This window comes from Manis pentadactyla, chromosome 2 (genome assembly GCF_030020395.1).
Source record: "Manis pentadactyla isolate mManPen7 chromosome 2, mManPen7.hap1, whole genome shotgun sequence".
In the NCBI taxonomy this organism is placed as follows: Eukaryota; Metazoa; Chordata; class Mammalia; order Pholidota; family Manidae; genus Manis; species Manis pentadactyla.
The window spans coordinates 188,905,270-188,932,076 of record NC_080020.1 but is presented as its reverse complement, the minus strand read 5'-3'; the positions used below and the strand labels follow the sequence as shown (position 1 = coordinate 188,932,076).

General features: G+C 37.0%; 1 protein-coding gene across 6 annotated transcripts in view; it reads left to right on the top strand.

Moving 5' to 3' along the window:
- Positions 1-26,807, top strand: part of CCDC85A (coiled-coil domain containing 85A) — a 193,652-nt gene that overhangs the window by 128,081 nt on the left and 38,764 nt on the right. For 5 of the 6 annotated variants that reach the window (XM_036926051.2, XM_036926050.2, XM_036926049.2 and 2 more), the window contains exon 3: positions 23,253-23,329. The exons of the other annotated variant lie outside the window; for it this stretch is intronic. In XM_036926051.2, the coding sequence (XP_036781946.1) occupies positions 23,253-23,329 (77 nt within the window). The remainder of the gene's footprint in view (positions 1-23,252; positions 23,330-26,807) is intronic. 6 annotated transcript variants of the gene reach the window in all.

Sequence of the window (26,807 nt, the reverse complement as noted above, 5' to 3'; positions counted from 1 at the left end):
GTCTTTCTCTTGAATTCAGACCTTCAAGGAACTCTTGATCCATGTTGGTGAACAGTTAATTTAGGGAGAAAATGTAAAATATGACCTTTTCCACCCATATTCCTACAAGTTCAGTGGCAGTGTCCTTAGCCATTTCCATGGATATATTATTCTTACATGCTGGTATGTTGACTTATAACATAGGAGGGAAATAATAATTTTTATTTATATTTTGTTCCTGCTTTAAAAGTTCTGCATAAGTCTTGATAATCTCTGGTGATGAGGCTGAGGGTGAGAGAGAGAAAAAGAATACAGGCTTTAATGTCTCCGACTCTCAAGTCAGTCCTTGTGGGCAGCCTTCCTCTCTGCTTCCTCTTTCCCTTCTGCCCTTATTCACACTGCGATAATTCACACCATTCTTCAGGCCTCAATGCCTTTCTCCAGTTCACAGTCTCCATCATTGTTTAAATATAGGATTTTGGGTTTTGCTGGCTTTTAGCAATTGTGGTGAGAGTTCTCTCTTCTAAAAGCTAAAGCTAATAATCTGTTAATCATTGTTGCAATGGCCTTTGTTTTTAATGACTTTGCAATAACATGAAGGTAACTAACATTTAATAAAGTGAATCTCACTGTGCGTCAGGCACAGTGCTAAGAAATTTTAGATGAGTTCCATTTACCTTTACAGTAATTTCAAAAATGCACTAGGAGAATGTCCCTTTTGCAGATGTAAAACCAGCTCTGCAGGCTGTGGACCTTGCTCAAGGTCACACAGCCAGCGCAGAGTGGAGCAGGGATTCAAGCATTCATAGCTCTAATATCTTGCCTCTCAAAGAGCAGTCCCAGAATAGCCACAAGAGTGCCAGCCCAGCCCAGAACTACTGAATCAGGTGTACAGCTGAAGGAGAGCCTTAGGTAATTTGAATGCACACTGATGTTTGAGAAGCACTGCTTTCCTCAGAAGTTCAGATAAACTGGAGACTGCAGTAGGTAAGGAGCATCAGGGACCCTTGTTTCCTGATGGCACTGTTTAGGTGTGATGTTGGCATTTGTTTTTTTAAGCTGAAGTAGGAAGCAGGAGAAAATGAAAGAGAAGCATTGTGTGTTAAAGTGGCCTGCAGACTAATTTTTGAGGTGTAGAAACACTACTATCAATATCATTATCAATAGTACACATCTACCAAGCACCTTTTTCTTTAACAGCAGCTCTCATTAATGAAATGATATAGAATGCCTCTGTTTGTTATGAGGAGGAGAAAATTCATTCATGAAAAGAAAATGGGAGCCTAAATCATAATTTCTTTGACTATATTTGAACACCTAGAGGCAGTGCTAAAAAGGCAAGAAGATCATTGTTAATTGTTTAATGTGTGTGTGTATATGTGTGTGTGTGTGTTTGTGTGTGTGTGTGTATATATATATATATATGTTTGTTTATTTATAATTATAATGTGGTATAGTTACCACAGTAGTTTGGGTGTGAATTTATAAATTAATAGGGTTGTATTTTGTGATGAAGGTGCAATTTATGATACATTAAGGCCCTTTGTATAATCTATGTGTGCCATGCATGATGCCCTTATTATAAGGCTTGAAAAATAACGTTAGTATTTTACATGATTATAAAGATTTATGATTATTTTATCTTTGCTTTTATATCATCATAGGTTGTATTTGTGACAGCTGTAATACTGAATCCTTGGTCAGAGGCAAACACCCAATTACAGTAATAGTCTCAGTGGTAAACATAATTTGCTTTATGAGCATCCAGTTTATTAAGTGATTTTAAGGATTTTAACTTGTCATAAAGGAAATACTCTCTATTACATCATTTTAATTTTAACATCAATTTATTTGATATTTACTGAGTGCCTGGGCTAATTACATTAATCTCTAATTTTGAAAATATGACAATATTCACAAGTTCAGACTTGATGTAATATTTCTGGTGTTTTGTACAATAAGGATAGACTAGTTACTCTAGGTTTTGATCCTGAAATACATGATAACTAGGTATCATGAAAAACATGATAAATAGGTTTGTAAATTTCTTTATGCTTCTAAAATGCTTCATATTCACACCATTTTATTTAATTCTTGCATGGCTTAACATGCCCACTTTGTGGAAGGATGGATGAGTCAGATGATTGTACTGCCCTTTGCATCCTGCAAGTCTTTTATTATGTTTATAGATGCAGAATTGTCATACTGCTCTGAGAACTCATGGCTGCTACCGTCTGTACAGACCAGTAGGCAACTAATCATGTGCCTTTTTGTGATAACCATTTGTCTTCTATTTTTATCTTAATAGCCATTTAAATCATATTTATCTTTTTATACATTTCAGTTTTATTTTGCCATCTAGCTTGTGCAAATCTCATGTGTGTTGTATTTCTTTATATTCCTTATATTACCCAGCACAGTGTATACAGGCCCTCAATAAATTTTGTTGAATCTGATGTGGGAATAAGGAAGGCTGATGTTCTGATTTGCATCCTGCCCTCATTTGTTTCCTTGCCTAGGTGGTGACTTTTCTCCAGGCCAGCCTAGGCCAGGACTGCTGCCTCCCCTTTCCAGGCTCTTGCTCTCAGCTGTGTCATTGCCCACAGACCATGGTGCGACAAGGAGGCTTTGGAGCCCAGTATACTCAGTTTTGCCAAATGTTCGCTGCTCTGATAAATCATCCATTGGCTAAGCTAACTTTGGGGAATTATCTGTAGACTTTAATTCTATTTGCTGGCCCCATTTGGTTGCCATGGATACTTGCTGTAGCAGAAAGTTGTCCTGCAGGGTATATGATGTTGCCTATGGCAACAAATAACTTGGTGGGCAGCAGAGGAAGAGGGATGGGACACGTGTACCAGATACTCACAGGGAGGGCGGGGACTTTGGTTGGACCCAGCAGACGCTATGAAGGGTGTGGTGGTGGCACCTGGTCAGGTAGTTGGGTCTGGGCCTTTGGAGGAAGCATGTGGCCTTTAGAAGATGGTGTGCTGCAGGCAGTAATTGTCACTGAAGGGGTCCATTAAGGAGAGCAGGTGTGTTTTGGCTGATCAGCCATATTGTGCTGGGGATTCTGGCAGCAGGTAGTCTGCAGAGATACAGGTGAGCTGGCAGCTGAGATTGGATCTAGTATTAGTAGAATAGGCATAGGAGTCAAGGCCAGTCTTGAATGAGCTTGGACATTTGGCCGTGGAGGGAGGGGAGAGCAGAGCCTGAAGACGGCGAGGATAGAAGGCAGGGCTAAGGCACAGCTGCCTAACACAACTGAACCAGTGGTCAGAGCTGGAGCTGAAAAGCTGTGTGGGTCTATAGAAGAGAAGAGTGCGGACCTGGAGTAGAAAAATTCTTAGTTCTTATTCCTGCTTATCTCTGTATTAACCCTGCCATCTCAAGAAATTATTTTGTTTTTCCAGGCCTCAGTTTTCTCATCTGTAAAATGCAGAAGATGAGTTCATATGCATTTTCCAACCTGTGACTGGCTTAGCGCTCTCCTTTGCAAAAAAGCGTTCTGTGTTAAAATAGTTTTAGAAATGCTGCATAATATATCTTCCCCCAGTATTGCCAGGATTTACAATATTCATTATTATCTTAAAGTAGCCAGTGATGGCCTGTAATTGCTTTTATTTACCTTAGTGGTTTGCAAACTGATTGCCCGTGGAATGTCTTTGCCCTAGAGCAGCTACTGACTTGGTGAGGGAATCTAGAATTTGGAAGCACACTGTTTGAGGAAGACTGGACTCCAGGATCTCTCAGATGCCTGCCGTTTGAGCGTCACTCAGCTGCGTCTACCACTTACTTACAAGGCCACTGATGCACAATGGCCTGTCCAGTTGGGTAGCTACACATGGTCCTTTTTCTTCAATTTTTAACTTGGTATTTACTTCTCTCTTTCCTCTTTAAAGTTATAGCAGAGACGACAATGTTGTGTGGAATTTCCTGTCCCCCTGCAGTGGAACACGGGTCCCCGATGCCCAGGTCATGACATAGAGGAAGGGGTGTGGAGAGTGCCTGTGATTGTTCCTCCTTCCCCTCCCGGAGCCTCGGTGTTGGGCGTGAAGTCAGCCTCTCCAATCTGCATCTCTCCCCTTACTGGAGCTTCATTTCCTCACAGCCCCTTTTATTTCATCTGTTACAGGCTTCTGGGAGACTAACCCACACACATAGCATTATTTCTGTCACTGGGAAAGCATTTTTCTCTTTCCAAACAACTGCTTTACAATAAACTTTTGGAAGTCTGCCCATCACCCCAGCACCTCCCATGGGGTTGGCTGAGGTAATTCCATAAATACAATCTGTTTAAACATTTTGTAATCAAGAGTAGGAAAATCTACTAATTGTTTTATCAGAATTCATTTTACATAAATAACTTAAGAACAGCTTGACGTTTTGCCCAGGGAATGGGAAAATTTCATAAAATAAACTTGGTGGAAGTAAATGTGGCTATGTTTTAGTGTTTGAATCTAGTTATAGTAATGACTTTATGACTGAAAATATTTACTCGGGTAGCAAGCACTTACGCAGTATTTACCACATGTCTGTGCAGACACTGTGGGGTATCAACCAAGCTCTTGCCCTCAAGGAACCAATGAGGAGGTAAGGTCACCATACAGAAGCATTAGACTGGAATCCGGGGTTAATCTACATAGTATTTCACTGTGTTAATGGAAAATTATGGTATGAATTCAGAGATGAGAGGGACCATTATAGGCTAACTTAGTCAAGGGAGGCTCTTCTGAGATGGAGGGACTTGAAGGCTGGCCATTGAAAGATCGGTGAGATTTGTGGAGTTTTTGTAAAGAAACAATGTCTAAGTGGGCAAAGTTAAACCTCCTCAAATAAAATAGTTTTGAAGCCCTAGTGTGTGTGAGGTGGTGCATTTTGTGGCAAGGATAATAATGAGAACTCTCTTTTAGAGGCGGCAGATGGATGTGTAGGAAGAATGTGTGTCGACAGAGTAACTGCAGACTGAAAGAATAACAAATCCTCGCACTTTGGTGGGAGCATGCAGACTAGCTAGGAGTCAGCTCACTGGTGGACTCAGTGTTGGGAGACCTGGGACCAGATAGTCTGGTGACAGGGAAACGTAATGTTAATAATAATAATGATAATAAAGGAAACATATTTTGTTAAAACGATTTAGAGATTTGGATTAATTGACAGCTGCTGAGATTATATATTTCAAATAAAATGTTGGCAGTTTCCATGTGGAATCATCCTGAGAACTGCTCCATGCCACATTTGGTTCAGGAGGCTTTCAGTCTTTCCAGGACACTCATGTCATCACAGGGACGCTTATATGAATCTTCTATACCATGTTCTGGGTACCGGGGGAAGACCAATCCCACCTTGGGAGTCTTTGCTCTTACATGTTAAGACAAAGCCAGGATTTTAGTTCTGCTTTTGATAGGGTCTGAGGAGCCACACAAAGAATTTTTGGTCCCATGAGTGCATGCAAAGATCAGAGTCCAGTGATTCACCTGAATTTTGTTTTTGGCTCTGTTCTTATTTACAAAAATCAGCAGGCCATTGATGAAGCCAACTGTCAATTCTATTGAAGCCTTGAACTGATTTACAGGTATAGACACAATCTTAGTAGTTGATTGGAGAAAGTTACTAACCTTTGCTAGATTCCATCCATCCTATCTGTTGAATAGGGATGATACTCTTGTGAGGATAACACTGAAAGTATCCAGAAACTGCATAGTAAGAGGATGTTCTGTTAAATGTACTCAATTATCTTTTTTTTTTTTCAGTATAGACACATGGTTGACCACCCATAAATGTTTGTTGAATAAATGTGTGTTTAAAGATTCCCAGGTCTGTTTCAGGCAGTTATTCACAAAATGGCAAAAAGTCACTTTTGTATGGTATGCGTATGCCATTGACATTAAATAAATTGAAAGTATTAATAATAGTTGTCAAAGGGTTTTTAAAATGTCCTTTTCTTTTTTTGTGTCTTATCCATGGCTAGAAAAATATTCCTATACCAAAGTTATAATTTTTCTTCTTTTTTGCATTCAAGTGGACGTTCTTTTCATAGGGCAAATTTTAACTTCACTGAAGAATCAACTCAAGCTATCTCATTTTGTAAGAGGTGCACATAGTAAATAGAAGATGGTAAAGTAGATTTTTCTTTCCTGTTATTAAAAGCCTGTATTTCCCATAGCTAAGCTAATTCAGCAAAGACTTGTAGGCACTAATTATTTAAGGTTTTCCTTGAAGTGATAAACTTTAATTAAAATATATAGTTGCTATGGTTTCTAAGCCATCTACTTGAGCCAATTTATCTGTAAAGATATTTTCACAAAATAAATTTCATGCTAATTGGAGGTTTACCTTCTGTATCAGGGACATACCTACATCAGTATGTAGCAGTCCAAGAAGTCTAAGCTGGCAAATGGAGGTAGCATTTTTCCCAAATCTTCCTTCCAAGTGAAACATTATGCCATTGATTTCATAAATATTAATGTTTGGACTAAGGCTGTCTATCTTAACTTGCAAAGCTAAGTGGGAAATTATATACTTAGCCAGGCAACCCAGTTCACCTGTCCCCAGACTCTTCTCTTTCCTCATTAAGAGGGAGTTTTACCTGAAATATTGGAGTTGTGCTCATAATTGGAAATGAGTTTTTCAGAAGAGACTTGAAAAGGGTATTTGTTTCAAAGCCTCCCACAGAGGAGTTTGACTGGTGCTTTTGAAGTCTATGGAATTTAAACTTTTTAAAAATCTCCATCTTATTTTGGAAAAAAAATTAAAATAATTCTTTTAACTCCAATTCACCCATGGGTTTGCTTCCCTGTTGCTGTGTAATTTTCAGTTCCTATTTTATTCACCCATCTCCATCCTTAAGTCCTTTGGTCCTTTTGATGTGAAGATGGAGGATTATCCATGACTACTTTCTCTTTCTTTGACTAACTGGATCACCACAAAATTTCTAAAATCCAATCTACCATCTTATTCTCATAGTGAAGGCTGATGACTGCTATCTATGCGTATCATCTATAGAAATGCCTTCCTCTGGCACTTTTGTGTAGTCAGGCCAAAATGCTAGAGCCAATGTAATCTACCTTATCTGTACCAATATAATGTACCAATACATTACTTCCTACAGAGATTTATGGAACTTTAGAGGTGGAAGGGATCACATGACCCTAATTGCCAAGCTGATTTGAGGCCAGTACAGACTTAATACTCTTTTTAATTTTACTCTGTATTTTAAAAGAATACTTTGCTCATTTCCACCACAGGGCCTTTGTATGTATTGCCCTTCTGTCTAGAATGTTCATCCTCTAACAATATCTGGCTCTCATTTATTTAATGTTTATCAGTTTAAATGCCCATTCTTCAGAGAGGCCTTCCCAGACCCTCCAGTTATTCTTTCACCCCCCTTAACACATTTAAAATGATTTTATTTGTTTTCTTGTTTCTTATCTATTGTTATCTATTGTTTGTTCCCCATTATATCCCAGTACCTGGAGCATTCAAGTATTTGTTGAATAAACAAATATACCATTTTTATGCGATTTTTGTTTTGGCCTAGGTGTTTATTAGCAGCCAGAGTATAATTAGTCAATATACTAACACTAGGGAAATAAATTTTGGTCACAATTAGTCATTTAGTCAGTACTGCTCTGGAGAGGACCAGAGACACCATGGTGGTGATATCACGAGCATATTTAGCACTAGATGGGAGGAGGGTAATAATAACAGTTAAGACTTCTTACATGCCAGGCACTGTCCTAGGGGCCTTACACACAGTGCACTTAGTTCTCTACTTATGAAGAAGGTACTGTTATAAATCCACATTACAAATGGGGAAATGGAGACACAGGAGCATAATAACTCCTTCAAGGCCACAGAATAGGTGTGGAGCCAGTATTCGAACCCAGGCAAGTCTGGCTCTGGCATCTGTGCTCTTTACTAGTCTACACAAGATCCCAGATGAGGGTCCTCAGGGGGCTGATTCTTACAGTAGCATAAAGGGAAAATTGCACAGTCAGAGCAGGGTGAGAAAGAAGTTGGAACTGTCTAGAAGTTTTCTAGTTAAAGTTAGTAGAAGCAAATGAACAGGAAAGATGCCTGCTACTAAGTCAGGCATGGGGCAGTTTCAGTTATCTCCTAGCCTGAGCTCTGTTTCTAAGGTACCTCCTTTGAAGGTCTAGCACCTGCCTTCCTACCTGGCCTTTGCTTTCCTTAAAGATGCAGTGTTCCACAACCTGGTCTGACTTTGGATTTGTGGCTTGAGTCTAGGTCTAGACTAGAATCTAAGATAGAGCTGATTAAAGGATTCATTGCACAGCTTCTCCAGAATACAGCAGGTTGGGATGAGTTAGGCAGAGTCTTTTGGCCCTAGATCATAATCCTTTGCCCAAGAAGGAATATCCTAAGACTTGGATCTATTATGCTCCATTTTACTATAAAAACAATGCATAAAAATGTATAATGCAAAAGCATAAATTAGGAGATTTTTTTTTAATTAGAAATTTTTTAGAAGTTTTATTTAAGAGTTACTTTTAAGAGGCCAGACAAATATTTAAAACAACATCTTAACTCTTAATGAATGTTTTCAAATAAGTATTACATGCACTTTTTAGGTGCTGATGAAAATGTAATAAAATATATGGAAAAGACAACAGAATAAATTAAGAAGCAATGGGCACAGCTGATTCCATTATGATGCTGAAGTCATATAGAAGACCCCAGTACCAGAGACCAGAAACCTGTGAAATACCCTGGAAATTGGCCAGGGAATTCACTGGACTGGGCAGTGAGCATAGACTGCAGGGGCTGAGAGACTGAACAGCAAGACAGAACTTAACTTCTGAGAGGTGTAAGTAATGGAGACAGAATCCACCCATAGGTATGAAGGAAACTGGGTTAGAGCTCCAGGGAGATTGTGTGTTGAGTTGATTTTGGAGCTACTGTGTGCCATCTGCTTGCTGTTTAAATCAAAGTGAGCAGAAGATAGTAACAGGCAGTTCCTGACCTTGTGGGCTAGAGAAAGTTCCATTTGATACAGCCTTCCTGAGGTAGACCTTCTCTGAGTCAATGTGGAAGACATGGCTAAGCTTCTGAAATTTTTCTTCTCTCTCTCTATGCATCAAATATGTAGTGATGATGATCACAAAGCAAGTATGTGTGTAGGCCTCTTTAAAAAAAGGCTGATTTAATCTTATTTACATAGAATTGAGGAGCACAGTCTTCAGAATTATTATGCACTCTCCTTCCAAGTAATTCGTTTTCCATGTATATTAGGAGATAAATTCATAGCTTGAGAGCAGAGATAGGGTAAGAGAAGTTGGTGTCTCTCAGTGATACATTGGCTTCTCAGTCACTCCGACATAGACAGCAATAGGAAAATGTTTCAAGTGAGTCATTATTTAGACTAAGAAGATATGTATAGATTTATCCATAGATCAGTTCATTAAAATGGTCATTATGGAAAGATACATACACTTGTAAATGTAAGAGATATCCATCATTTTCCATGCATTTGAATTTACATGGGCCATAGGCCTATTGTTTATTCTACCTTTATGTTCCTGGGTACTTCTTAGGGACAGACTGTAAATTAAAAACAATTCATCTTGTCCTATTCCTGGGTCTAATGTGATGATTCAAGAAACCCTTTCTCAGTAAATCTGTTAAGCCAGCAGCCTCGATCAGAAGCCCCAGTTGGGTTTTTGGTAATAATGGCAGAAAGCTGAGCTGTCCACAGAGGGGAGAGGGATGTATTTCTAAGCAATTCTGTTAGCAGACCTTCCATTTTACAGCATTGTTTTAAGTTCTTGAATAACTTAGTTTATTCTCAGGAAGGAAACAGACTCATGATTCTCTTGATACAATGATGGTGTCGCCCAGAGCTGTGGAATCCCAGAGGAGCCAGGGTAGAATAATGTTACTTATTAATTGAAGGAATACACAGACAAGAGTTACCTCTTAGACTTGCCTCCCTCCTCACAGCATGCCCTGAGATATCTTATTAGGATGAAATTTTCCTAAGTGTGTAAAAACATCATTTAATTGTTACTATTATTATTGTTGATTAGACTATCTCACTCAAACCATTTGGGACCAAGTAGACTATTTTTTTTTTAATCTTAATGTGTTTTGAAGGGGAATGTCTTTATTGTGATCTTATTTGTGCTTCTCCTTATTTTATTCAGTTATATTTCTTCCTTAAAGTCAACTGCTTGCATTTCCTTTTAGCTCTCATAGACTTGAACTTAACAAAGACATTTTTAAGTCTTAAAATACAGAAAAATTATGATTTCATGTTGAGGAGGCATGCATCTTAGTTGAACAACTATTTGGGGTTTAATATTGGTGCCAGACATGAAGTTATAAAAATGAATAAAACATAGTCCCTTCCCTAAGAAACATGCAGCTCACAGTCTATTTTAGGATTTCACAGTCTATTTTATTCTTGTTTTTACTTTTTGACTTAAAAATTATTCTTTGTGTATAATTTAAGGCTTTCTCTAAATAGTTAAAATGACTATGCACTGACAAGAGGTAACTCAAGTGAAAACTTAAAAGATTTTCAACTCTAATATGAAAGTTAAAGAAGCTTTCTTTATTTGTAAGGATGAATAAAAATCATTGACTTAAGAATTTCATTTTATAACACAGCATATAACATTTCTAGGGTAATACATACTCAGTCTGCAAATTAGTGTAAGCAGAAAAGAACTTCACAGATACATTGTGTGGCCAAAATGAATTTAAAATATCCTTTTGATTGTCATATGTATAATTTCAGGCTGTGTGGAGCTTGAGAAACCATTATTTGAAGATTACAGTTATATAAGGTATAGAAATTTACTGGTTTACTGTACCTACTCCAGTTTCTTATGTATCATAAGTATTGATACATACTTGCAGAGTCCATAGGATTTTCTGATTCTTTTAAAGACAGTGCATTCAGATATTTGATTTGTGGAAATAACCAACTTCTGTCCAAATGCCTGTTATTACTTCTGTTAGGTGATATACAGCAAATTCTCTTTTGTTATCACCAGGAAGAATGTTAAAAGTATTGACAGCCATGATATTAAATTAAGCAGAGTGAAGATTTCATTCATTGGGTTTACCAGCTGTCTGGGAACAGCTGTTAAACATTTACAAGCCAGAAGAAATGATCCTTTGCCTTTGTCTATCATTTTCTTCTAAGCCTGAAGATTTCTGAGACTTGGGTTTTGAGAAGTTAGTGAAATTTTCCAAAGATTGCATTGTGAATGTTATCTGCATTTATTAAGCCCACTAATGACTTAGCAGATCCAGGCACTTAGATTGGGATGTCTTGGTTGTTGTTGACAACTTTGTCTTCACTGTGGCTGACTCTTGTTTACTTGAAGGCACCACCATATGAACTGAAGAGGTGATGAGCTTATTTGCATCTTAGGAAAAATGCAGACTTCATTATTTCAACAAAGGCATCAGTTGAGTGATGGCTTAGTGCTCAAGTATAACAAGGAAGAGAATTCAAATCAACCAGACTGTTATGGTGTTGATCAAATTCTTTGATACTTGCTTAATTTGGCCTTCACTCTGTCTCTCTAGACAGGACCTATGCTCTGCAGCTGTGAAAGGTATTTGTGATGCTGCTGATGGTAGGCTTTGGGGGGCAGATGTCAGGTTGAGTTCCAGAACTGCACTACTAGCTTTGTGACTTTGAGAAGTTACAATCTCTAAGCCTTCAGTCTTTCATCTCTGAGATGATAATAACACCTGCTTAGTTTTGCAGTGAGGATTAAGTGTATTAATGCATGTGAAAATTGCATATACCTTTTAAGCAAAGCGATACATGATAAGTCAAGTTAAAATTATTAGCCTTTATTTGTATCATCTAATTTACTTGCTTGGTCAAATTGATTAGTCTCCTTGTTGCCTAGCAATGCTTAGTGAAGGTAAAATGATTAACTACTTGTGAATCTAGAAGAGTTCAAATGAACCTTAAGACAGGTAGGAATTTTCCTGGCTAGAACATACTTTCCCTACTGCATTATTATAAAATGTCTCTAAAATCAGAGGGCATGAAAAGCAGGATAACCACATCCAGCTTGCCTTGTGTTGGCTGTATTTAATAGGATTTTTGAAGTTTATCTCCTATATCAGTTTTACAAATGGCAAAAATGAAGCCTGATTATGTTTAGTCAAAATACCATCATCAAATAAAATGTTTAGATTAAGTAGTGCCTTTATAGTTTTTTTTTATTCCTTGTTTTTGCAAACATTTAGTGATTTGTTCTCAACAATGGCACTAACAAATATTCCTTTATACTGAGATGAAGTTTTTTTTCTTAATCTGATAACTTTGTTTAGTGGAAGGAGCTTTTAAGTATACAAAGTTAGGAGAGAAAACTCAAAGGAGGTATTCTTAAAGAATAGTATTTTTAAATGTAAACAAGCCTCAGCCAAGCATGTTAGCTGCCATAATCAGAACTGGTGTGCATCTGTCACATGGGTATGCCCTTACTCCATTTCTCAGAACATTGCAACATTGTCTTAAATATTCTTTGCTTCTCCAATGTTTTTTTTACATGGTAGGTATTCCATAAATGTTTGTTTAATGAATAAATGAGAGACAAGCAAAATAAGACTGTTAGAAATCCTATTTTAGCTGCCTGTAGCAGTTAAACATCTAATAAGGATTATTATAAAATACTGATAATTGTAATCCAGAAATTGGGGGTCTTAAGGTGTCTTAAAGATCATCTACTTCAGTATCCACCTTGAATGAGCAAGACCTGAAACCCACAGAGCTGGCTCTCTTAGTCACTGTGCTCTACTTCACTTACCCAAATTACTGTCAGAGAGCAAGGGGTTCCCAAATTAAAGAGAATGAGAGAGCCCTGACAAAAAGGAGCAGCAGGCGACAGACAAGGAAATGGCAAGCTTGGACTTAGGAATGCAACCAAGGTGAGAGCAAAGAGGAATAGAGAGATCTCATTGAAATGCACCCTAGTGGAAGAGACAAGGTTTGTGTTCACAGGGAGGCTGGGTGCTTTCTCAGCTTTCGGAGGCATGGAGTGGGGAGAAAGGGACTGCGGATGGGTGTCTGCGTGTGTCTCTTCCTCCTCCACCAGGCTCTGTACTTAGACCCTTCTCATCCCTCAGGCTTCCATTTGACAACAGCTCTCTGCTGTTTGTTGACTTTCACGTTTCAACCAAAACCCCAAATCTCTTTTCTGAGCTCCAGACTGACATATTTAACTGCTAACTCTATATCTTACCTTAGATATATAGTAGAAATATTAAGCCTAACATGAACAAAATAGAATTCCTGATTTCAAACCCTACTCCAACTCCTTCTCCAAACCATCTCATGTTTGCCACCACCATCTCCCATTTGTTCATGCTGAAACTCCAGCCATTATCCTTGATTCTTTTTTATTTTTTCATAATACCTCACCTCTGCTCTGTACATATGCTTTGTTGTCTCTTCCTCTGGGAGACACTGAAGGCAACCACTGCTCTCTGCGCCAAGGCTGCGGCTCACTTACAGCCTACTGCCATCTCTCAGCCCACCTCCTGTAGAGGCTCCATCAGTGATCCCTTGATCACTCACATTCTATTTTTTTGTCTGTTCTCTACAGAGCAGCCAGGATGATCATTTTAAAGTGTAAGTCAGATGATATCAGTATAATATACCAATCGTACCAATCCCCCTTCCTTAATGTCTCCTCACTCCAAGTAGTTCAAAATCCAAGCTCCTTCCTTTGGTTCACTGACACTGTGGGTCTTCTCTCCTCCCTATGCTCCAACTGGAGCTTCTCTCCTCTCTTTCTTCACCTCACTTTGGCTACTGTAGCCTCTTGCTGTTCTTTGAGTGCCTCTAGCCCATTCCCACCTTGGGAACTTTGCAGATTCTGTATTTGCTCATTGCAAAGCTCATTCCTAGGTCTTTACATTCAAGTTTCAACTTGGATGCCCCAAATCTTTGATGATCTAGATCTATGCAACAGTGCTGAAGGACATACTGAGGAGCAGTATGCTTGTGCATCTGTGCATGTCTGTCTGTCTTCTATACTAGAATGTTCCTTGAGTGTTCTTTTTTGTTTGATTTCAATGGAATGTGTCTAGCACATGAAAGAATGTCTGGCCCTAGTAAGTGCTCAATAAATACATTTTATTTATTTTTTATTTATTAGTTATATATTAGTTAATACAATTAACTATTACAAAGTGCTTCTTGATAAATATTCCAAAATAACTAGCATATGAAAAATTTTCCAAAGTATGTGGTCTTTCCAATTTTTTTATCTGAATTTATTATATTTATCCATTATCTAACTAGATTCATTTATTATCTATCTGCATCACTTTATATGTGGATAAATAATGCTAAAACATTGTGAAAACATTCCTATTCTTATATAAAGGAATTATTCCTTAATTGTTATGCTATAAATTTGTTTGCCAACTACTGTTTCATAGCCAGTACAAAAAGTATATATAAGCTAATTTGAACAAAATTTTTATAAATTCCCAATTGATGGAATCCAAATTAATGATGCTTTGCTGTGTAATTTGATAAAAATTTTTATTTTGCTTATAACTACCAAGTAAAAAAGCAGACTCATATAGAGTTTTAAAACACCTAAATATACATAAAAAGTCAAAATAATTATCCTAAGAGAAAATAACATTTTTATAGGTCTACCATCTTGAAAACTTTTTTTTTTACAGATTTACTTTCTTGTTCATTCATTGACAATATGGACAAAATGCACTTACAAGAAGGCTACATGCATTGAAGAAAACTGTTACATTTATTAAAATGACATCAATTTTTGTCCTCTGCCATTGGGGAAAGGCAGTCATTTTCTCTGGGAAATGACGAAAAAAACAAAAACAGCACCATAACAGTGGAAAGTAAGACACATCTTAACCCTGAATAGCTGTGAAAATGGTGCTCGTGCTAAATAGGTCTTTAGAGTTAGAAATATTTTCCGTATAGTCCCCAGTCCTTTAGTCCAATTTATTGCTACTTACCCAGTACCTCCTTTGTGGGGCTGATGTTTTCAAAGTAAAGTGAAGACAATTTTAGGGCACAGAAAGTTCCTCTAAGCCAGACTGTAATTTAAATTGCTTGTTATTATATGTTTTCCAGAGGACAGTCTGCCTGCATTTTGAGTTAACTGCTTCAGCTGTCCTGGGAGCACACAGCTTTAAGTAGTAGCCAGAGCAGCTGGAAACAGAATGGCTAAGCCATTCATTCACTCATTCGCTCAACAATGAATTACTGAACACTTTCTAGCACATCGTACTGTGCCAGTCATAGGGCAGCTTCGAAGAGAGCTACAAGGCAAGGCCTTGCCACATGGAGCTTCTGGTTTATTGAGAGAAGGAAATGGAAGCTGAAATGTCCAGGTGCCAATTCCCAAGGAATCGGCCAGGTACGTGATAGCAAGTATGGAGCAAAATGACATTTTCTCCCATTTTAAAAACACTTTCAGTTGGGAAGAGGAGAAACTTGAGTATATTTATAGTGATTATTTTCTGGTACAAAAGTTAAGACATAGACCCTGATAATTATTTTTCTGATTTCTAAATTGATTTATACACAAATCATTGAATTTCAGTATCCATTTAATTATTTACTCTTACATAAAATAATAAATGAAATCTGGACTGTTTCAAAAAAATGTGGTACTTGCATGGCACTAGGCAAATAGCACGCATAATTTTATCTGTCAAAGCATTCTTGGAAAATGATGCATTATTTCAAGGCTTCATTCTAATTAAAATAAAACGACAGCACATTGCTCTTGTTTTGTTTTCTTTTGAAATGACAGATTTTTCTCTTCACCAAGAAACATTACCTGTTTTGATATGGACCACTACCCACTGCCATCCCAGAATGCTCTCTGAGAGCTTCAAGCCCCTTGCTCAGGGCACAGCTGACAGCTCCCGGTGCCACCCAACTATGCCTCCTCCTGCACTCTTAGTACACCCCTCATTACATATGACATAATTTGAGAACTTCCCCAAAGTTTCTGTCTGAAGTTTAATGTTTCATAGAATGTTTTTCGGATGGTGCAACAACATTGATAAGAGACTCCGTTTAAATACCAATCCTGTCTTGCTTGAAGTGATTGGCAAATGACCTGTACTGTGAAATAATGTGTATCCAGGGCATTCTCTATATAACTGGTTGATTGACTCATTCAATAAATTTTAGTTGTGCCAAACACTATTCTAGGCACTGGAAGTACATCACTCAACACAACAAAGATCTCTGCTTTAGGAAGTTTACATTCTGATATGGAAAGGCAGATCACAGTAAAGATAACATATGAACAAGCAATTTATGATGTAAGGTGATAAAGTATTTTGAAGAAAATTAAGAAGCAAAACAGGCTAAATGAGATCAGGAATCAGGGGTGTAGGTAGGGGCAGGTTGCAGGATTAAATGTGGTGGACTCGGTCAGTCCCACTGAGAAGCTGAGAATTGAACAAAGACTTGAAGGAGGTGAGGAAGTTTAGCTAAGCAGCTGTCTGGGGGAAGAGCACTTCAGTAGCAGGACAACTAAAGTAAAGGGCATGCCTGGATGTTCAGGAACAGAAAGGAGGTTGTGTGGTTGGAGCGGAGGGTGTGACGGCATTAACTCAGAGAGGTGCCAGGTGGCCAGATTATGTGACTCCCTGCTGGACTTTTTAAGGACTTTGGCTTTTATGTGGAGCAAAATGGTGAGCCACTGCAGGGTTCTGAACAAAGAATGACATGATCAGACTTAGCATTTTAGAAGGAAACTGGCTGCTGTAGGTTTGAAATAGATATTGAATGAAAAAAGACCTGGGAAAGGAGGCAAAAACAGAAACAACACCTGTTAGGGACTCTTGTGAAGTTGGATTATCAGGGTATTTTGGAGGAAAGGTCAACAGAATTTCCCAGTGGATGGGACATGGGGTAGGTGAGAGAATGGAGCCAAATGCTAAGATTTTTGTCACAAAGAAAGCCTAGTAGTCAAAGTATTTAAATCTAGATTAGAGTGTGAACAGCCAAAAAGGGCACACAGTTTAAAAAATTTAAGCAGTGGAGGAAGGTGACACAATAAACAGATATCTGTCTCAAATTGTTGTCACTTCCCCCTTTACCATTGGATCCAGAATGTGAGTCCTCCTCACCAGGCCCTTGCCTTTCTGTATGCCTAGAACTCTCTTCTCCAAGATCTTTGCACAGTTGGCTGTTCACAGGTTGTGGTCCTCAGAGAGCTCTTCCCCAAACTGTGCTCCTTAATGTACTTGCCCAGATCTCTGTGTGCTAGTACTGTTTTGTTTTCTTTATTGCACATATTACCTTCACAAAGAATTGTATTTGATTTTGATTGTCCATCATCCCCCCTGGAATGTGAACTCCATGAACACACAGACCTCATTCTTCTTGCCTGCGGCTGTATCCCCAGTATCTAGAACAGTGCTTAGCACAGACAAATATTTACTATTGAGTGAAGAAGTCTTGACATAAAGTAAATCAACAAGTCTGTATTGAACCTCTTCAGGGAACATCACTGTGTAGGGTTTTGGGTGGGTGTGGGGGGGAATATTTTCTTATCATATTTGGGCAAAAAATGAAAACATGAAAATAACATAAGAAAGTAGGTAAAGAAAAATCACAAAATACTAAACATTTGATTGATAGCAAATGCATTGGGAAGAAGGAAAACTGGAGTGGGAAGAAAAGATTCCTGGAATGGGAGGAATTTAGAATTTTAGAATTATTGAACTCCAGAGTTAAGGGACCAGCCCAGCAGCATACACAGGTAGACGTATTTGCAGTATCCCACTGAGCTTTTACTGAATACCTCCAATAACATGAAGTACATTATCATACAAAGTAATATATTCCAACCTTTGGATATTCTAAGTATTAAAAAGCTATTTTTTATACCAGGCACAGAAGGGTGAGTATTGACCTAGGCAGATTAAAATGAGTATTTGGCCGGGGGGAGGTGTGGCAGAGATCCAGAGGTAAGAGAAGTTGGGGCCAGAGAATAACAGGTTTCCAATGGGAGAACTGGGATAGGAAATAACCTATATTTTAGGTTGGTATAGAGAGAAGGATCTAAGAGTAGAATTAACTTCATAGAAAGGGTGGGGAGCAAGACCTAACATCATTTTTTACTTACTTAGGACAATTAAAGCTCCCACTAAAAAAAAAAAAAAAAAATACTGACCTGTGTGAATAAGGCAATCTTAGTTAAATATCCAGTAAAATCTTAAAATGCTGATTTCAACAAGATTTTTTTAAATAAGAAAAGCATCAAATTATAGTGAGAAATGTAATCACTTATACTTTTGGACTAACGTGAATTCTAAGTAGGAGGCTGACCTTTGCTTGCCTGAGGAAGAAAGAGAAATACTTTTAGTCAGAACAGTAATAATTTTTAAAGTATATAGTTCTCAGGTAATTTTCTTAGGAATGTATAAAAACCTGTGGATGGTGGAATTAGTATGAAACTAATCCAAGCAGTGTCTTTAGAGTTGAGAGTTTATTGAAGAGATTGCCTCCAGATCTGACATTGCACGACCCCCGGCCTCTCTCTGACCAAGGGAGGCCAACCTGAACGAGCCACGGGAAAGCTAACATGTGTAAACCCACGGCCAAAATAGTCTGCCAGATGATTTTCCTCCTGTACGCCTTTCCAAATGATGTAATTTGTTTTAGAATGAACCATTACCAGATTTTATTTTCTGCCCTGAAATTTTGGAGACCAGACAGCATTTCATTGAATCAAAACCACTCAGAAGTTTGACAAACCTTAGACAGTTGCATCTACCAATGATAAACTTTTTATGTACAATAATCACCATAATTCATTGGTGATTTCAAGGATGGGTATTTCCCTAGGGAGAGAAACATGTTTAGAAACCAAGGGGAAATCAAAGGGTTTAATATTTTTATCAGAGTATTTTCAAACTAGCAGAGGAAAAAGTCAAACTACTTTATGCAATTACATGCATTTCAGGTAAATTGAAGTGAAATCAAGTCCAGGAAATTACAATATTAAGTTACTGTAAAAGTAAAAATCCATCCAGAATACCTAAAATGAAGTAGAAAGAGGAAAAACTTAGAATTGAACTACCTGTGTAAGAAGCTTGGCATCACTTAATGGTTAGAAAATCCAAGCTAGGGATCATCCTGATGCCCTAGCAATGAAACAAAATATTTTGAATATATGTGACTCATCTCCAGCGTGAGGGGCTATTCACTATTTTCTGGGCTTTGTTCTGTCGTCTGCCAAATGAGTTAGGGGATGGGGAACTGGTTGGATTAGGAAATCTCTAAGGTATGTTTCGGTTCTAAAATTGGAACCATTTAGATGTGAATTTAGTGGAAGTTTTAGGACTGTTTCTTATATACTGTTTTATTATGAGAGATGCTGTGAACTTTTACATATAGGTCAAAGAAAAGTGAGACACAGAGAGAGAAATGGCTCCTGCTCTGAAAACACACCCATGATTTACATCTTGAGAATGTTGTTGGAATTTCACCTTGGTATTGTTTGCTTAGTCTTGCTGTTTTAATGTGTAGATGTCCATAGATTTCCTGTGGTGTAAAGAAAAAGGAAAATCCTTTGGGAGGTTAGGAACAAACCATCAGGTGCCTGATTATGTCTTGACATAGGCTTTCCAGGTTCATGACCAGAAGTTTCCTCCTTCTCCCCACAGGTACTTCTCTTTCTCTTCCTTCATGTGACTCCTTCCGTCTCAGCTGTCACTACAGGACAGGTCTTGGCTCCTGGCTCCTGTCCATCCTACGGCTCCACTCATGTCTCTCTGGCCCATCAAAGTTCTGTTGATCCATTAAACTCAAATTTCTCCTTCATAATAATTGCAACCAATATTGTTCTCTTTCTGTTTTCCTGTTCTACGTGATGTAGCACTGAATTTCATATTAATTTACTGTTTGATTTTTTTTCCTTTTTCTCTCTCCCCAACTGGTTATATACTTTTTGGAAAAAGGGTCCATCCTCCTCTAATACACTGTGTATCTGCGTACAGTATACCATAGAATTTGGCTGTTTTTTCATGGGGGAAGTCGATGCTCTGTTGGAGCCTCATTCTTAGAGTTCTGAAAGCAAAAATGACATTTTGAAATCTCAATTTCAATAACTGTCAGCTACTGGTATAAAAATGTAAAGATCAATTCAAATTACAGTACATTCTAATATTGTGTGTGTGTGTGTGTGTGTGTGTGTGTATCAATTTATATTAAAAAAAACACCAGTTTTTTGTTAGGCACTTCTCTTAAGTCAATGCACAACTGTACTCCAGATTCCCTGCCTATTTTATACTTGACACCATGGTGAAAGTGCCTTGAGTAAGGAACAAAAGGGAGAGCAGCGTAGGGAGGGGTTGTGGCAGATGGGCCAAGCATGTTCCAGGGCACACAGGCCTCCTTTTTTTTCTTATACCCAAGATTTTATCCTTCTTTTTCTAATGATCAAGCAGTACTGTGATGTGAATTGTGATGTGAATATTTTAAAAGTATGGGTTCCTTACAATTTATCCTATTGTGTTTTATTTAAAAATGTTCACATATTTTCTATCCCATTATTGGTTATGTACTAGTAGTCAGGCTTGGCTAGCATATGGTACAGTAACAAATATTAAAATCCTAAGGGCTTAACAAACCGATACTTATTTTTCTCACAAAGGATTGGGTGGTTTTATTCAGTAGCTCTTCATACAAGGGCTTGGAGACCTAGTGATGATTGTACAGTATATTCCAGAAAAATGTTTGCCCACTCCACTCCCATTTAAAGAATTATGTAATTAGTTTTTTGATGAATAAAACAAGTACCAGCATGAATTCTCTTATGTATGCATGCAGATCAATTATTCCCCCAGCTTACACCCACCGCCACCCCCACCCCACTGATCTGAGGAGTTTCTCATTGATCATATCCACTCATTGTTAAGTAATAATTCCAACAGAGCCTGGGCCTAGGAAAACAGGACCTTCTGGAACACAGCACATAAGCTTGTAATCCTAAAATGGAATTTGTATTTTGGGAAGCTTAAGAGTTGCAATAATTGGCTTTCTTTTCATCCCAACCCTAGAATAGTGCCTGTCACAAGTCAGTGACACAGTAGTATTTTGTTGAACACAAGAACTCAAAACTCTCCTTAGCTTTACCTTCACTATAAAGCTAATTTTTTCATTACTTAACCTGTCTAAATTATTCCCTATCTCTTCCTGTCCCAGCCCATATTTGTAGTAACATTCTCTTGACATTAAAAATTAGAGTTAAGGAACATTTTCCAAATTCAGGAATTTACCCCCTTTTTTTGAACTGGCATGACTTTTGTAAAATACATAGAAACTTAGTAAAACCACCAAATATGTACACTGCCAAGATTTTAAAAAGAAATAAAGTGACTGAAGATAGTTATTGAATTAAAATCCATTCTGTGGTGTTTTTCAAAGGTCACCTGACTTTCTCTGTGCAGAGTCATTTCAGCTGCTTTAAGTATCATAGCCTTAGGGATAGTGCAGTATAGATACAGTAAAGATAAGCAGTAAATTATGAACAAGGGAGAAAATAATTGTATTTGTTCATGGTTTAAGTAGAATATTTCTGAGCAGCTTTTCACTTGGATGGCCCTTATCAAGTTGTTGTTTTTCTAGAATAGAGTGGGGTTTGCAAAACTATAAATCAGGCAATCTAAATTCATGGTTTGATGATCTACAAATCACTTATTCATTTGCCAGAGTAATGCAGTTTCATGAAATCAATAAGTCTGTTATTCATTTATGCCATATGCTTTTTTTTCTACTTGGAAAAGTCCATAAAACAAACTCTTAACACTTCATTGAGCTAAAAAAATGAGAGCATATATCTAGAAATATATCTAGAAAATGTCTTCAGTTTCCTTGACCTTGTGCTCCTATCTTGTAGGAAGAATGCTTAAGGCTAAGTCCTTTCCACTGGTGTGAGATCTATGGGTAGTTACATTAATGTTGGTGTAGGAACTTTGGACAAAGATTTGTGAAAACATGCATGCTATAAACTGTTCAGGATGAGCTTAATAGTTCCATTTATGAATTAAATAATGGACCCTTCTGTGTATTTTAAGAAAATTAAATGTTGCTTTGGAGATCATAAAAATAGAATTGAGTTAATATAACTAATTTCCGTATAAAAATTAAAGAGTAGAATTTCCATGATGAATTTCAGATCAAGGTGTTAATTTGCATCAATATCCATCCTAACTTTGGATTTTTAGGGACTCCCAATATTTACCTCTTTATCTTGGTCTTGTTTCTTGCTCTTTTGTGTTTTTGAGGCTGAAGAGCATGCACTGAGGATGATCTGCTGCTTTGATATTAACTATGGCAATATCCTTGGGAGGGATTCTGTTATGTACATTTCACTGTACCCAAAATATGTGTGTTCTTGGGTAATAAATGAATTGCACCTATGTTGCTTTATGATGCACTTGAATATTTTCATTTTAATGGAGAGTTAATTGTCAAATTATTCCTCAAAAATGAAACTTCATTTTTTTCCACCTGTGACTGCCTTTCCTCAAACAAAGCTATAAACTTTAGAGTTTCACCATGGAAGAGACACTAAGGAAGATGCTGATACTGAGCTTTTGGCACATACCTGATGCAATGAAAGGAAAACAAGAATGGATATCAAATCTGACCCTGATTTCCCTAGAGATTTGGGAAATCTGTCACATTCAACAAAAATGAAAGTAAAAACTCAGCCTAATTATTTAGCCTTTTTGTAGCTCTCTTCTGCACTACAGCCATGATATCTGTAGATATATGACAACAAATATTGCCCTTAAGACTTGAAATATTTATTGGGAAAATGACGGGAGCTGGATATTTGAAAATTTTTCTGTTTTCTATTTTTTAATGTGAACTCGTAATTTATTTAGGTTTTAATTAACATTATAAAATATCTTACTTGTGGGACAATTCATTGATAGTTCAAAATAGACAAAATAAGTAGAAAAGGGAATAATTGTCTTCAAGATATCTAAAGTTCTGAGGCCTGCATGGTATGCAAAACCCTGCAATCTCACCACCTATACATTTTTCTAATTCTCTTAACACTGTAGTTGTTCAAACTGCTTGTAGTTTCAATGGCTTCCATTATTGTTTTTTCTAGAAAGAAATCTTTTTTAAAAATAATAACAGACTAAGTAGTCACTATCTGATTTGAATAAATGAAGCCAGAAATATCCTAACAGTGCATCAAACAAGACCTGTGTGTATAATGTGAGTTCTTTCTTTTTAATTTTAGAATCAACCTTGTCCTATGTTAGGCAGCTGGAGGCAAGAGTAAGACAGCTGGAGGAAGAAAATCGCATGCTGCCCCAGGTGGGTGACTTCCAGCACTCATAGCTAGTCAGTGTCATTTCAGTTGTAGCATTTTATTTGGAATTTGAAGTCTCAATTACATTTTCTTTTTTTAAAATGATAGAGATCATTTTGTAAATAGCCATTCATCAATGTAGAGTGTGATTAGTTTCCATCATGACCATCGTATTATCCAGATTTTTAAATGTGATACTAAAGGATGAAGAGGTCTGAAATAAGAATGTAAAATAATTTTGAAAGGAAGCAGAAAGAAGAAAGAGGAAATGAAGAGAAGTAGAAAGTACTTTGATAGTACTACTCATCTATTTCATGTGTATAGTTAGTGAATATAGGGAATGGACTTGTTTAAATGAAAAATTTGGTAATTTATGAGCTAGGGGAAAGCTGTAGGTAGTTTGAAGATTTTATATTTTGTTTAAGTTAGTGCTTTCTAAAATTCTTTGTGATATAATTGAACTCTTTTGGTGCAACAAAGCAATCACAATAATTGGCAATTTTTACTTTGGGGCCTAATTTCTTTGCCCTGGTGAATGTAAAGTGGCACTTTTTCTGAGATGTCATACCTTGTCATATACTTTACTTAAAATGATTTCTGTGGGCTGTTACCTTAGTGAGAATGTTGTTGGTTGAGGTGGTGACTCTTGGGAAATGTTTTGTTGAGAAGTTGAACAAATCTGATTTTAGATTGGTTTCCTTTACAGATATGTAGACAGTAATATTTTAATATCTTTTAAAAAAGGAGTTTTCTAAGTGTATGGTCACTAGTGTCCTTTCCATATTGTAATCATTTCTGTTTCATAAGTGACTAAGGGAAAATTAAACCTCAAACAGCTAGTCAACAGTAGTTTAAGTGAAAGACAAAGAATATATCATTAATGAAAACATACTTTGGAAAGATATTCTAGGTCTTTTTATTCTTATTTTGTTTTTAAACTATTACTACTGTTAATGGTGATTTGGGGTGCCAGGTACTTCATATAATAATATATTTTTCTTTCTTCCACTGGCCAAGCATTTGGGTTAGAAATCATGATATTAAATGAAATGAATCTATGTTTTATCTTCCCTCTCAAATATCTATATATATGTCAGTATTCATGATGATAGAAGGGATTTTTGCATCATGAAATAAAATACTACTGGTAGGGCTTTTTTCTTTGCTCTCCCATATTTTAATTTTAAAAAATTTTCTTTGCCATTATTCCTTTTATATTAGATTCACAGTATGACTGTGCTAGGGCCCTTGACTGAAAACATCTCATTTCTTCTCTGTTCCAAGAAACCTAAGAAATATAGTTAGCTTATTATGAATATTATATATGGCAAGACCATCTCTGAAGAACTGGGAATGTAAATGAAAAGAAAGGAAAAAAAGAGATGTTTCTTAGTTTCTTTTGGAGTGGGAATTGAGGTCTACATCAAACCTTGCAATGCGGGCATGTGTACTATCTTACTGAAAAAGAGGCACAACAAATGTGAAACTGATTACACGACTGATTTTTAAAGTCTGTAAAAGAGAGTGTTAGAGGTCTTTAAGAAAACTTAGAAGAGTCCTCAACTGTTCTTGATGTGTGTGCATATTTAAATACATAGTATTTGCATAATTAAGAGTAGATGAGGTTAAGCAACTTTTCAAGTTAGTGTTCAGCCATAGTTTTTTTAAATGCATGCTCTTTTCCATCAAAGAAGACTTTTTTTCTCCACAAGAAATGGGTGGGGAAGATATATCTTATTTCAATCTGAGATGTTACTGATGTGGGATGCACCATTACCACATGTACCATATAAGAAAGAGAAAAGGTGGCAATTGTTCCATGTCAGGTTCCTGCTAATTTCAGTGATGTTGAATGGATAAACAATGTTTTAGAATTAAAGAGCTTTTTATGTGTCCAAGGGCACTTTAACACAAAGAAAATCGATTATTTGAAATATACTATTGGACATATGCAAAGAGTACTATAGATCTACCCAAGTTCAAAACAATATTTGTTAAATTTCTGTATTTGTGAGTGTTGCTTGCATTTACAGCTTAGACATATGATAGAACCACCAGTTGCAACTACTTGTATAAACACAACTGAAATGAGTAGAGATAGTAGATGAGATCTCAGGATGGAAAACAGTACAATGGATCTCAGAGCATTGAGAATCACATAAAGGGAATCCTGGTGGAAGGCTGTGACTTGGACTGGATAATACAAAGGCATATGTGACTTATTCTCACTTCTCACTGTTATTGGTACTTCTACAAATAATTATGATATTTTTCTGCAGAAACTATTTCTGACTGCAGTGATATTAGCTGATTTGCAAGGTCAATTCAATACAACAAGCTGACATCCCTGCATAAATAAATCTCAATATTTGAACACTTGATTGTCAGTTGCAAGAGCTTGCTCACTGTGCCTTGATTAGAAGGTATTCCTTTTTATTCCCAAGTTTATAAAATATGTCCACTTGTCTTTGAATAAACAGGAATAAAAACACAGTTGGCAACTGGAATTCTAAGTATATCAGATATCTTTTGTGGCTGTGGTCAGGTTCTTTTCTGATAGTTTAGTGGTTAGACTAATTATGTAAAGTATTTTCCTAGAGGAAGAAATCTCCTTAATGCTTATTTTTATTCTTCATATAAAGTTGTATATATTGTAAAGAAAATCACAACTTTGCCCTAGCAATACATATTTAAAAATAAACAAGATGAGTGTAATAAATGCTTGTGTGTCCCTCTTTGGTTAAGTGCAAAGGCTTCAATTTCTTAATTTGTAAATAACAAGGCTCCTCCCAGGTCTTACATCTGATAGGCCTAAGAGTAAATAAAGTTTGGGTCCAGTCTTATACCCATGCAGAGTCATGGAGCCTTGGGCTCCATTGTCCCCATTGAGCTGATAGGCACAACTCTGTGCTCTGCCTTCTAGTATCTTGGTTGGGTTAAAACTGGCTTGGGCAGGGGGTCCAGTTGCTGCCATTAAAGAATTATAGGGGGTTTAAAACATCCAAAATGAAACATTTTTTATTTAAGAACAGATAGAAAAATGTAGTGAAGATTGAGTTGGTTCTGTCCAGTGTTAAAGAGGAGCCCAAAGGAAGCATGGATGAAATATCAGTACAGATGCCATAGCAGGTCTTCACCCAGTGAGCACAGAGCTCTTTGCTCTGCCATGGTCTCTACAATATTCTACAGAGATCACTGAACTGTACTTTAAATCCAGTTTGTGAGCATAATATTTCAAATATATCCTACAGTAAGAACAGTCTCATTTTCAGAAAGTACTGTATTATTTGCTAGGTATTATTTGAAAAAACAGTACCTTTTAAATAAGTTTTTGATAAGAAGACAACCTGAGATCTACCCTCCCAACAGTCTTTTTAACTGTACAACACAGTATTGTTATCTGTATGATGTTATATGTTGTTGTATCTCTAGGACTTACTCATCTTGCATAAATGAAATTTTATATATATTGATTAGCAGCTC